Source organism: Falco rusticolus, chromosome 4, assembly GCF_015220075.1.
Source record: "Falco rusticolus isolate bFalRus1 chromosome 4, bFalRus1.pri, whole genome shotgun sequence".
Lineage (NCBI taxonomy): Eukaryota > Metazoa > Chordata > Aves > Falconiformes > Falconidae > Falco > Falco rusticolus.
The window spans coordinates 47,738,813-47,751,553 of NC_051190.1; the positions used below are offsets into that span (position 1 = coordinate 47,738,813).

At 45.2% G+C, this 12,741-nt stretch overlaps 1 protein-coding gene across 8 annotated transcripts in view; it reads left to right on the forward strand.

Moving 5' to 3' along the window:
* The window catches only part of DOT1L (DOT1 like histone lysine methyltransferase), a 76,627-nt gene that overhangs the window by 53,246 nt on the left and 10,640 nt on the right, over window positions 1-12,741 (forward strand). For 6 of the 8 annotated variants that reach the window (XM_037384366.1, XM_037384367.1, XM_037384373.1 and 3 more), the window contains 11 exons: window positions 621-722; window positions 1,325-1,462; window positions 2,097-2,222; window positions 3,024-3,505; window positions 3,776-3,899; window positions 4,730-4,876; window positions 6,219-6,345; window positions 7,766-8,379; window positions 9,099-9,304; window positions 10,086-10,150; window positions 10,638-11,606. In XM_037384366.1, coding sequence (XP_037240263.1) covers window positions 621-722; window positions 1,325-1,462; window positions 2,097-2,222; window positions 3,024-3,505; window positions 3,776-3,899; window positions 4,730-4,876; window positions 6,219-6,345; window positions 7,766-8,379; window positions 9,099-9,304; window positions 10,086-10,150; window positions 10,638-11,606 — 3,100 coding nt within the window. The remainder of the gene's footprint in view (window positions 1-620; window positions 723-1,324; window positions 1,463-2,096; window positions 2,223-3,023; window positions 3,506-3,775; window positions 3,900-4,729; window positions 4,877-6,218; window positions 6,346-7,765; window positions 8,380-9,098; window positions 9,305-10,085; window positions 10,151-10,637; window positions 11,607-12,741) is intronic. The other 2 variants (XM_037384369.1, XM_037384372.1) reach the window with 2 other exon arrangements.

Below are 12,741 nucleotides of genomic sequence, written 5' to 3' on the forward strand. Positions count from 1 at the left end.
CCAGCCATGGAATGAGTAAGCAAGTATCTAGTTAAGGAATGTTATGGGCAGGAAATATTCTGGGAGTGGAAGGGTTGGGTGGCATGCTGAAGTGATGTTGGCACTGCAAGTACAAGTGGTTTGGCTTGCTTATGACTTTCTTCCTACCTCCCCCACAGCGTATTTTCATTTTCTGCATGTATTCCATGAGTATTGTGTAGGAAAACTCTGAATTGGGTCTCTGGAGATTTAGATTCTGTTCCCAGTTTAGTAACAGTTTTCATACAGATAATCTTTTCCAGTTCCATTTCTGCTCTGTAGGATGTGATTATTACTACTTCTTTACAATGCACTGGGAGAATAAAAATTAATTTTGAAGATTGTCCTGATTATATTTTTCTACGTAGGAGAAAAAACTACTTCAAAGCACTTTTCAGCTTTCCTAACTTCACCAAGTGTTAAACACTGGCAAAGAGAGGCTCACAAAAGTCTGAGAGAGCGCTAGATTAGTTCACACTTACGTGCTCTGAGCTCAGATTCATTCCCAACTTGCTGTACAAACTAGGTGTAAATGTCCTACTGAGCTGGACCATGCTGCAGTTGGTGCTAAAAGTGTATTTTCTCACTCTTCCCTCTTCCAGGAAAAGAATGCTCAGTTACTGGGGACAGCACAGCAGTTATTCACCCACTGCCAGGCACAGAAAGAGGAAATCAAACGTCTTTTTCAGCAGAAACTTGATGAGGTAGCCCTGATCTGATGCAAGTGGATGTGGATGCTTGTTAATCATCTGCATGCAAACATTTTTGATAAAAATAAGTAAGACCAGAGAATAGTCTCAGGTCTTCAGCCTCAATTTTGCAGCAGATCATGCTAAATAATGTGGAATCTGTATCACTCTTTGGTTATGTTTTATCTTCATTGTTGAAATTGTTGTGTGCCACTCTGTATCCAAGGGAAGGGGGTGACAGACCACAGACACTGTGGTATTTCAGTAAAGGATGCATCCCCTGCTGGTTGAACAAACTCTGTGTTGCCAATGCAAATTCAAAAGCACAGAAGGAAATGTGGTGGCTCTTTACAAAAATAGTGTTCTTTTGGCTGGCAAGAAACTAAATGCCAGTTTTAAAGTTGAATTACTGGAACAGCAGCTTCAAGTGAGGTACTTTTGTCCTTCGTCGTTATCCCCTGGCAATGACAAAGTGCCTTGGAGAATGCTGCGGGAGTTGCTGTGAGCTGTATAAACTCTGTGGATCTCCTCGATGTCATTTTTGAATGTGACAGTTGTCGGGAATTAAGCTGTCAAGACCTTACTGAAGGATCTCTTTCCTTCTCTTCATCTTGTAGTTGGGAGTTAAAGCTCTAACATACAACGACCTGATTCAGGCTCAGAAGGAAATCTCTGCTCACAATCAACAACTGAAAGAACAGACGAAACAGCTGGAGAAGGATAACAGTGAACTCAGGAACCAGAGCTTGCAGCTGGTGTGTGCAGTGCTTGTGTCTGAGTAGCAGGGTGATGCTGCCCTTGATGTAAGGAGGATGGGTCATAAGCCAAGGGCTGCCCCTCTCCAAGGTGTCTTAATGAAAAGTCATCCAGGTGCTGTAGCTTCTCTGTAACGGAGAAGAATGATGAGGGAAAGAACACAGGTGGTCCCTTTTCTCAGTGACCTTTATTTTACCTCTAACCAAATGTGACAGTTGGCTCTGGCCTCAGCTGTGTCCCCTGAACAGCTTGGCACCTGTGTACGCACTTGTTGCTGAACCTGGATCTTGCTGGCCAAGAAGTTTGCCCAGTGCTTGCTTTGGGTGGCCCTAATGCTTCTGGGGTTTGTCTTGGTAGCTCAAACTGTTCAGGGGCAAATCTGGATGTGGAGCAGGTTAGGGAGGGTGGGTGATAACACCCTTTTCAGAAAGAGCCAGGCCACATCCTGCCACACTATGTAGGGACCACAGGACCGTTTTGGTGGCATTTGCCTTAAGCTGAGAGGAGTTTTCAGTGGGCTAAGAAGCTTCTTGCATATATCCAGTCGAAAGATGCCTGGCTTTCAGCTTGCACCTTGGGTGGTGTGAAGTGGCGAGAGTTGTCTTGTGATCTGTTTGTCTCGTGCCTTTGCAGCTTAAGGCACGGTGTGAGGAACTGAAGCTGGACTGGTCAACGTTGTCACTGGAGAACTTACTGAAAGAGAAGCAGGCGTTGAAGAATCAGATTTCTGAGAAACAAAAGCACTGTTTGGAATTGCAGGTAGAGAGCAAAAAGCAAATCTAGAGTCACCAACTTGGGATAGCTTTTGGGCCAGTTAAGGGTATTTGGCTGAATATGATGTTAAAGGTTAAGCTAGGTGGCAGTTTTCTTCTGCCCCCTTCCCCCGCCCCCCCCCCCCCCCCCCCCCCCCCCGAGATTAATCTTTTGATTAGAGGATTTTAGTAAACTTGAAGAATAAGGATGTGGATAACTTTTAAAGGAAGCAAATGCTGTGACCTGATTCCTTGGTAATGCTGTGGAAGAAGGAATCGTGGTTTATTGTTAATTTATTTAAAAAGCATGACCTGATGAAAAGTCCTGCTTCTTTGCATGTGTGCTCTGATGTTCTGGCTGATTCAGGGATCAGTACCCACAGAACGTCACTTACCATAGCGAAAACAAATTAAACTGCTGTGTCTGAAGAACTTTTATTTTCCTGTGAGATTAGCCCTAGAGCTAATACAGCCTTTTGCTGGATACTTTGACGTGGGGCGACTGTTTCCTTCAAAGACTGGAGGTATCAAGTGACTCCATACTCTCTATATAAGTTGGAGACACTTTATGTTTGCTTTCAAGATCTGAGTAGTGCTTTCTGAGAGTCCCAGAGCCATTCCCCTTACCTGTGCCTTTTGGTCTCAAGCTCAGAGCAGCATGTTGAAATTTGTTTCTCATATTTTGGGTCAACTGTTCTGCGTTGTTCCCAGAGATGGGGCCACTTTTACTAAGAATCCTATAGAGGCAAAACTTCATAGTGTGGTAGAATTGTTAATAGTCTTTAATCATTGTCCTCTTCATTTAAAGATCAGCATTGTGGAACTTGAGAAGAGTCAAAGACAGCAGGAGCTCATGCAGCTGAAGTCGTACACGCCATCTGATGAATCACTGTCAGTACAACTCCACAATAAAAACCACCTGAGCCGTGATCCTGAGGCTGACCACGGCAGGTTCCAGCTGGAGCTGGAATGCTCCAAGTTTCCTATGCCCCACATCAATGGCATGAGCCCTGAACTGTCCATGAACGGCCATGCGACTCCCTATGAAATTCATAACACCTTTAGCAGGTCGTCTTCCAAGCAGAACACGCCTCAGTACACGACCTCTCATTTGGACCAAGAAATAGTTCCGTGTACCCCAAACCACAGCAGCAGACAGAAGGCAGACAAGCTGACGAGCTTGTCCCTACCTGATTATACCCGGTTTTCCCCAGCGAAAATAGCACTAAGGAGACACTTGAATCAAGACCATGGAGTCAATGGAAAAGCAACAACTAATGAGATACAGAGGTGAGAGCGATCCTTTCCTGGGATGGGAAAGGAGGGGTAATTGCTTCTTTTAATGACGGTGGTTTATTTGGATTGTGGAAAAACATCCAAACATCCAACGTTTAGAAGTGGAGGTTTATACGCTTCTAAATGTTTTGTTGTAAGAACATCATAAGTGCCACCTGACTGAGTAAATAAAGCGATACGGCACCTTCCATTGGGCACAGGAATTCCTTGCAAGGGAGAAGTCATCAGCTTTTCTGTTCTAATGATCGTACGTCTCTGTTCCAGAGCTGACCACGTCAAAGAGAATGGCCTTACATATCCAAGCCCTGGTATTTCAAATGGCATAAAGCTGAGTCCTCAGGAAACTCGGCCCTCTTCCCCAGTGGCCTTACCAGTTGCAGGCGAGAAGGTAAGAGGTTTGCTGGCGCTCAAGCGCAGAGATGTTAACACCTGGTAGAACAAAGAAGAAGTTGTTCAAACTAGGGAATGCAAGCATGCTCCTTTTTATGCTCAGCATGGCATGGAAAATAACAGAAAATACAGTAGGTGTGACACAATAAAAAGATGCTGGCTAGAGGAAGAGAATACTGTGCTCATGACAGACGTGCCTACCTCCGCGTTACTGGTTTGCATATGAACAGTGCCAGTGATGTAGTAGGACTTCTTTTTGATCTGGTGTGTGTCTGCTTGAACCTGAAAAGTAGACTTTTCCATTGTTAATAAAAACAACAAAAAATTGTCCACGTAATTGGTCCAGCCATGAATCACATTGGGCTCATTTTAGAGCAAGGAGGTGCCCTCCGAGAGGAAGTTACCATGGAAATATTTCTGGCTACTTTATCTTTTGTGTACAGAGGGCCTCCAGGTATGAGTTCTTTCAAATGGGTGCTTTTCACAGAGCTCTGACAAAGACACTAGGAAATGGACTTGTCTAAGTTATCCTTTTCCTTATGCCTGGGGCCAGCAGTAGCTTTAATATACATATTTCTATGCTGTTGGATGCTGTTGTCCCAGTAGACTGGTGCTGGTAACAAAAGTTGCTCCATGCATGCCCTGTCTGTGCTGTATAGTCATCACTCTTAATTGTGTAATTCTTAAAAAAAAAAAAAAAAAAAAAAAAAAAGTGCAGGGGGGAAGGGTTGGGGAAAACAAATATAGATGAGCAGGTTACTGTTAGTTTAAAAAGTCTTGTCAGTAATAGCATGCGGTTAAGAACATTACTTTGTTTCACCTTTGCAGGTTTTGAGAGAGAGAACCTCTGTGAGTAATGGAGAAACTATCACCAGCCTACCTATCAGTATTCCTCTCAGCACAGTGCAGCCCAATAAACTCCCTGTTAGTATCCCTCTGGCCAGCGTAGTCCTACCTAGCCGTGTTGAGAAGGTGGTGAGTAAGGGATTGTCAACACTTTCCATCCCTAACTAAAATCACACCGGGCAGTAACGGGGTGCTGTGCACCAGAATCCTTCCTGGGCTGCTAATCTTGAATGTCTGATGCTTTGGGGGAGGCTGCTGTTGGGGTGCATCTTCTTGGCTCTTAGTCATTCTGTAGATTTTTCCTCGCGTGGCTGGGGGGTGGTGGCATTTCAGCCAGGAAGGAAAGTACATGCCTCGAGATACTACTAGTCTTAAATGTCTGGGTGGAAAGGATGCAGAGTCTGAGAGTTTGTAGTAGTGAAAACTCACAGGTGTCAGTTTGGTCTAGCCCCTGCCTTCTTGCATGACCCTGGGAGACAAATTCTTCTGCCTCAGTTCGGTGATCTCCAAATTGTCTTGTCTTATAACATATCTGTGTAGGATGAACTTGAACAGCACCTCGAGGCCGTAATGCCTAATGTGCAAGGGACTGCTCTGCAGCATCAGAGAACTGGAGAACTTCTGGGGCCATCTCTTTTTGAAATCCTGATAAGACCGTGCCACTCAGTGGCAGAGGAGTTCAAAAAAGCCTGGTCCAGACAGAAGTGTTACACTAGAGAACTGAGAAGCATTTGCTGCTTTCCCATGGGAGCTGTGAATTCAGAACCTGTCCACAGGTTCTTGCCTTACAATCCCTATTTGGAAAGCTGGAGTTGTTTCATAGTATGGAATCTACTATCTTTTTCCAGCTGAAGGCTTCTAGTTGTAGCAGAACTACAGCCTGCACAGCTCTGAGCAGAAGTTGTACGTCCTGGGAGGAGAGAGAACGCTAGCTCTGGGCAGCATCTCTCCCTTCAACACGCCGTTTATTCAGGCTGCCATTGCATGATTGTTTTGCCTGCTTTAGGAAAACACCACTCGTTGATTGTACCCTCAGTGTACCAGGGAACATAGCCTAATGTGTTTCACATACAGTTTGGGTTGTTTTGGGGGAATTTCATGCGCACAGCCTTGGGGGCACAATACAACCATTTGTTTCCTTTCTGGCTGCCTATGAAATAGTGGACCGAGGCACTCATTCTGACAGCAGTGCTGTCCTGAGTCTAAACTTGCTGGGCCAGTGAGCCTGTTCTCCCTCTATCTGCCTGGTATCTGTTGTAAGCTAGATACTATTGCAGTATAATTAATAACGGTATTTATTTTTGTCCCGTAACGTGCTGTTCTGCATTTCTCTCAAAACAAGCAAAATCTAGGACACTTAGGTAGTAGAGCCCCTTTCCTTGGTAGATCTACCAACGCATGTGAATTGTCTTTAACCTGGTGACTTCTGAGTATGCTTCCTGTACTAAAATGCCTGTTTCTCTCCCCCCAGAGAAGCACACCTAGCCCAGTTCATCAGAGTAGAGACTCATCGACACTTGAAAAGCAGATTGGTGCTAGCTCTCATAATGGCGTAAGCAATGCTGCTGGAAACAAGCCACTGGCTTTGGCTACCTCAGGTAACAGCCTCACCTACGCGCAGGTGTGCTGTCTTGTCGTGACAGCATCCCCCAGGGCATGCGTTGGAGTTTTCGGAGTGCTACAGGCCATTTGGGCAGTAGGGCGCCAGATAAATGTACCTTTTGTAACAAGAGCAGAGAGTCACGGAGGATGTTGCTTAGAGATAGTACGTGCCTGCGGCTTGGCTGCGTTCTGACATAAAAGTATTGGTTTGGGGTGCCTTTACCTGAACGGCAGCACCTCGTAGTGTAAATAAATAATTGCTTTTGTAAATTCTTCCATGTGGATGAAGAGATTCCTCCCTTGACAATGTGGCAAACCAGCAAAGTGTTGCATAGCTATGCTATGCGCTGATGATCTAGCTTTAGAAGTTTTATTTTACAGGGCGGTGGAATTTTTGTAATAGCAAAATAAATTTCTTAATGCAGGGTCACAGTGGTGCCTCATGAGCAGTTGTAAAGGCACAAGTATCCGGGTAGGAAGAAAGGTCAAACAGGAGAGGATAAGGGATACCTTTAAGTGCAGGCATTGCTTCTGAACTCATCTGTTGAAGTCATGGCCTTTTGCTGTTCAGGATATGGAAATGTTGTGGATCAGGAAAGGTAGGCTTTAGCATACAGAAGCTATTCTACAGCTGATCCCTCATCAGAGAGTGCGTTTGTTCTGAATGTTCACCATCTCGAGGGGCTTGTGTTGTTCCTAGCATCTGTTTTGCAAAGAAGGGCTTGGCTGCAGTTTTCTGTAAAACCAATGAAGTATTTAAAAAAAAGAACTTGTTATAAACAGTATCAAGTTCCCTTCTACCCCTTTCAGTTAGACAGCCCAGAGACAAGCCATACTAGAGCACTAAACCCATTGATGATGCACCATGACAAAGATTTGATTCCCTTTCCAAGCTTCCTCCTGTGTGATGTTCTTCTGCCACAGTTTCTTTGAAGGTCCCCTGTCACTTTCAAAGCCACAGCCTTTTGTTTGATGTTGAGAAGGAGGATGGCAAAGTCCCTGCTTTCTGGGGGAAGGAAACAGACTGAATTTGGCCATCTGTTTCCTTGACAGTAGGAAGGAGTCGAGAGTAGAGGAGCCCTGATTTCAAAAAGGCATAATGGTTCAAAAGAAACTTAGCTGGCATTCCATTTAAAAACTGGGTAGACCATAGAATGTCTCCATATGACACATGCATTTTCCTGAACTGGCAAGAGAGTAGTGAAAGTTGTTAACTCCTCACTGAAACCCTGGGCACAGAGCGCCACGTCCTCAACTGCACTGTGTAAAAAGCAGCTGTGCAGTTTCCTCCGCAGTACATGGCCACCAGCTGAGCTAACGCAGGTAGAGCTGAAACCACTCCCAGTCATCCCAGAAATCTAGCACTGTGAACTATCACTCAGCAGAAGCAATGATGTATACTTTCCCTTTCAACAGGTTTTTCTTACTCTTCTGGCTCCGTGGCAGTCAATGGAAATCTTACAAACAGCCCAGCCCATCTTAACCATAGTGTTGATCAGGCAGCTCTGGACGACTCTGGGAGTCTGTTTAACTCAGTAGGGTCTCGGAGTTCCACTCCACAACATCCTTTGCTAATGATGCAGTCAAGGAACTCTGGGCAAAACTCCCCTGCTCACCAGCACTCCACAAGCCCCAGGTTAAATGGCACATCCCAGAGCCTGGTAGGGGTATTGCAATATGCAGATGCTCAGAAGATGTTTGCCGAAGGAACAAAGGGGGATCTTCAGTCTGATGCAGCGTTTTCAGATCCTGAGAACGAGGCCAAGAGAAGAATCATCTTTACAATCTCTCCTAATACAGGACATGTAAAACAATCCCCTTCCAACAAGCACAGTCCTCTGCCCATGAGCGCTCGGCTGGACTGTGGCCAAGCACACGCGCAGGATGGGAAGAAGCGAGGCCGGCGGAAGAGATCCTCCACTGGGATTCTCAGCGGGAACTCCGGGGTCTCCCCTAAACGCAAATCCTTACCTACTGTGTCTGGACTCTTTACGCAACCATCAGGTTCACCGCTCAATATCAACTCCATGGTAAGGGCAAAAATGAAGAGCTCGAGCAAGAGAGAAGGGCCTGGGAAAGCTCTTTGCATTAGAAATAAGCTTCAACTGCTCTGTTCTTTAATGTACTTGCAGGCTGTTACAGGGCTAGTAGCTACAATTGGTGTGAAGACCCTTTGTGAAAATGGCCCCTCTGGGAGGCGAAAGAGTTGCTGGGAAGGTGGTGAACTATTTCTGTATAGGTGGAACCTCTTCAAAGAGTTCTTTGCTGACAGAGCATTAAAAATTAAAAAGAATCTCTTCCCTTATGACAAAGAGCTTGTTTCTCCAGTGAAGTTGATTTTTAGGCTGTAGGTTAAATATTTTGAAAATAGTTTAAACTAAGATTGACTAAATAGCGTAAGAGTGCCAGAAGCATATGGCATTCTTGCATAATTAAGCCAGCTATAGAAGTTGTGTTCATGTGATCCTGCAGTGGCAGTTTGGAAAGAAATGCAGTTATCCCATGTCTTTGTTTCTGCGTTTAAACGTAAAATCAAAGAATGAAAATGAGGTATTTTTCCAAGGTATATTTAGGTTTTCACCCCAGGTTGTAATGCAGGATGGTGCGGTATAATAGCAGCGCTAAACAAGCAGCTGTGGGCATATCCTAAAGCTGAGCGGGTTAAGCCTGCTTTTAATACCCTTAACAAGATGCCTTGTTTCTAAAGGGATACTCTCATCTGTAACTGCTTTCTTTCCTTCTTGCCCAGGTCAATAACATTAACCAGCCTTTAGAAATAACAGCCATTTCCTCTCCTGAAAACTCCCTGAAGAACTCTCCTGTTCCTTACCAGGACAATGACCAGCCCCCGGTACTGAAAAAGGAAAAGCCCCTCATTCAGAGCAACGGCGTTCATTACTCTCCTCTAACATCAGATGAAGAGCAGGGATCCGAAGATGAGCACAATAGCAGCAGGTGAATACACAGGCACAGGTTTCAGGATGAGATTTCTGAGACCTGATAACGCTGCTCTAGACTGGAGAGGTGTGTTAAGCTGCCTTTGTTCCCTTTGCCTTGGGACCGATGCCATTATGCCAAGCCTCTTACACAGCTGAAATTGTGAATAGAGAAGGTATTTAGGAAATAGTACTTGAATGTGTTGCTGTGTTTGCAAGGCTGACAGAGCCTGGCCTCTGAAAGAATTAGTGCAGATTTTTTTTTTTTTTTTTGGATGATGCGTTGTAGGAGTGCTGAGACTGTGTGTGCAATACTAACTAGGAATCAGTCTCCGCTTACTCCCAGTTTCATCTTGATTCAGAATTCTTCCCTTCCTGCCCCAAACTATTGATGTGTTGCTGTGAAAACTGAGTACTCGCCACCCCTTGCCTGCCTGTGGGGTGCAATTTTTTTTTCTTGTTTAAGGTGCTGGAAAAGCAACCACCATAGACACGTGAGCAACAGCAACCACTATAGACACGTGAGCAACAGCCTACTTGTTGCTTTTCTTTCACAACAACAAAGTCCTCTGAACGTGCGCTCATCTTGGCAAAGAGTAGTAATTCCATAATAGCTTCTACTTAAAGTTGTGGATTTTTTTTTAATGCTTTTAAGTGTCTTTAGTAACATACAGCTGTCTAGCTGATTTGCCTTAATATACTCTAGCCACCTGTTAAGACGTGAACAGAATAGGTTGTGATGGCAAATGTGCAACAAAAGATCTGCGATGAGTGTTACAGCCTTTTTATTTTCCCACTAGAATTGAGAGGAAAATTGCAACGATATCATTGGAAAGCAAATCTCCACAGAAGACTGTTGAAAATGGTAGGTGTGAGGAATGTTAATTATTTGTTGTGATGGTTGGAGTTGGGGAGTGGGTGTCTGCTGCTGGCTGAAGCTGTTAGTAGGAGGCTTTTCTCTGCTCCTGTCCTGCTGAGCAGAGTGCACTTCTGCCAGGTCCTTCAATAATCAGAATTAAGACAGGTGTCCAATAATTAAGAATATTGGGTCAGTTCTTTCTGTAATCACAGGTCACCAAAGATCTGACCTGTCTTTTTGCTCACTCAAGGTTTGGGGAGGGATCTGCAGTACAAAGACTGAGGAAAAAGTAGATCAGCATTGTCAAACTTTTTCAGAGCAGTAAACTGAATTTTAAGGACTTCTAGGCGATTTCACCAATATTTCTGCCTTTGGATCAAACCCAGAATTACAGACTGATAAATTGTGGGTGTTGAAAGAGAAACCCCTGTTCTTAATGCGCAGATTCAGTGACTGCTGTTTTTTAACATTTATAAATTTTCTTCCAAACTAGGTGGCAGCTTATCTGGGAGGAAACAAGCACAAAGCAACGAAAACATGAACAGCAGTAAATGGAAATCAACTTTTTCACCAATCTCTGACATCAACCTGACCAAAACTACGGACAGTCCCTTGCAGTCGGTTTCATCTCTGAGCCAGAATTCGCTGTTTGCCTTCAGGCCGTCCTCCGAGGACAGCCTTGCCATCGATGCCAAGATGACGGCACATGCGAGGAAAAGCATTGCCCTGCCCTCGGCGGGGGCGGATGGGCTCAGCCCTGGTACGAACGCCGCCAACGGGTTCGCGTACAACGGCGGGCTGTCGGCTGACATCGGTTTACACGGCTTTATCGATGGTGCTTCCCTTCCACACAAGGCTTCGGACGTGGCGGCTTCCAACTGCTCGCTGGGTTTCCAGTCACAGCGAAGCAAAGAGGTGGGGGTATCGGAAACAAATCCCTTTTTGAACAAGAGGCAGCTCGAAGGCCTCGGCGGCACGAAAGAAGACTTAAATCGGTCAGGGGTGAAAGGCAAAGAGATCAGCGACATAAGCATTCGTACTGGGGGATCTTCAGAAAAAAACTCTTTGCAGCATAACGGAAAGGTCGGCAAAGGAAGGGACCGAGATGTGGAGTTTAAAAATGGCCACAACCTTTTCATTTCTGCTGCTGTTCCGTCTGGTGGCCTTCTGAATGGTAAAAGCCTTTCTACTGCTGTTTCTTCAGCAGGCAACCCAGCATCTTCTGTTCAGACGCACCATCCTTTCCTAAACACTTTGACCACTGGATCGCAGTTCCCCCTTGGCCCCATGGCCTTGCAAGCAAACCTCAACTCGGTGACAAATTCCTCAGTATTGCAGTCCTTATTTAATTCAATGCCAGCTGCTGCCAGTCTGGTCCACGTGTCATCCGCTGCAACCAGACTGACTAATTCTCACACTATGGGGAACTTCTCTCCTGGGGTTACAGGTGGAACAGTTGGAGGTAGGCAGAACTCTTTCTCTGGTATAAGACAGGGCCTAAAGGAAAGTCTGACGCTGCCTCTCCAGGGCTGAAACCCTTGCTTTTCTGCAGGATGTGAAGCAGATCTGTCCCACATAACCAGTCTCCTCTCTCTCTTTCTCTCTCTCTTTCTCGGAGATGCTAGGATGAGTTCAGTTCCCCACAGTGAAATCTCATGATCTTTGTCTACTAGATGAGCTTGTTGTATCACCTTAATGAAAGAATACACCCAGACTTTGTGATTTCATAATGTATGCTTGTTCAGATGTTGCTGTGTTGGAACCAACTTAGGTCTGCCTGCAGGTAAAGGATTTAACTTGTCCTGGTACCAAGTTAAGGATCTCTAACTTGTCAACTTGAGTAAAGGTTGAGGTTAGGCCTCAAATGGATGTAGCATGATCCAGGAAGAGTAAAACATCAGTGCCTCTTCAGAGGAGATGGTGTTGGGAATTGCGTAGCATTCTGGCTCCGGAATGGACACAAAAGGCATTTCTTTGCCAGGAGGGGCAATGCCATATGCACCTTGCACTTCTGGGATCCTGCACAGCCTTGGCTTCTGTGGCCCAGACCGGAGACAAGCTGGCAGGGCTAGAAGATAGCCTGAACCTGCTGTTACTAAGTGTCCAGGGCAGTTTTTCTTACCTGTCCATAATCATTCAGGCACCATGTCGGGAAATCCTAACTCTCACATCTCTCAGCACATAGATTTGCTGGAAATACAATCTCCCCTCTGCTGCCCTGTAAGTGGGAAAGCAGGAGGGTGGGGAGGGAAGAGCAGCAGTTTGAGTCTTCAGATAAACAACTCTAGAGACCACGTAATCTCATCAGAAGTCTACCCCTGTGGTAGAGAACTGACAGTTCTTGGGTCTGACCATTTTTCCTCGTGGCATTTAGAGGTTGGCAGTAGGAAAGGTAAGTGAAATCTTTTGTACCTCCTGGCCTGCACCATTATCTCTCATTGCTTGCTGCCTTCTCATGCTGCATATTTTTGTATGGGGCTGTAACTATTATAATTTTGCTTTTTTCCTTTTTTTTTTGTTGTTGTTTTGGTTTTTTGCTTTTTTGTTTTGTTTCTCTTGTCGCTTGAGACCGTACAAAGCCCATCTGTTGAAGCTGA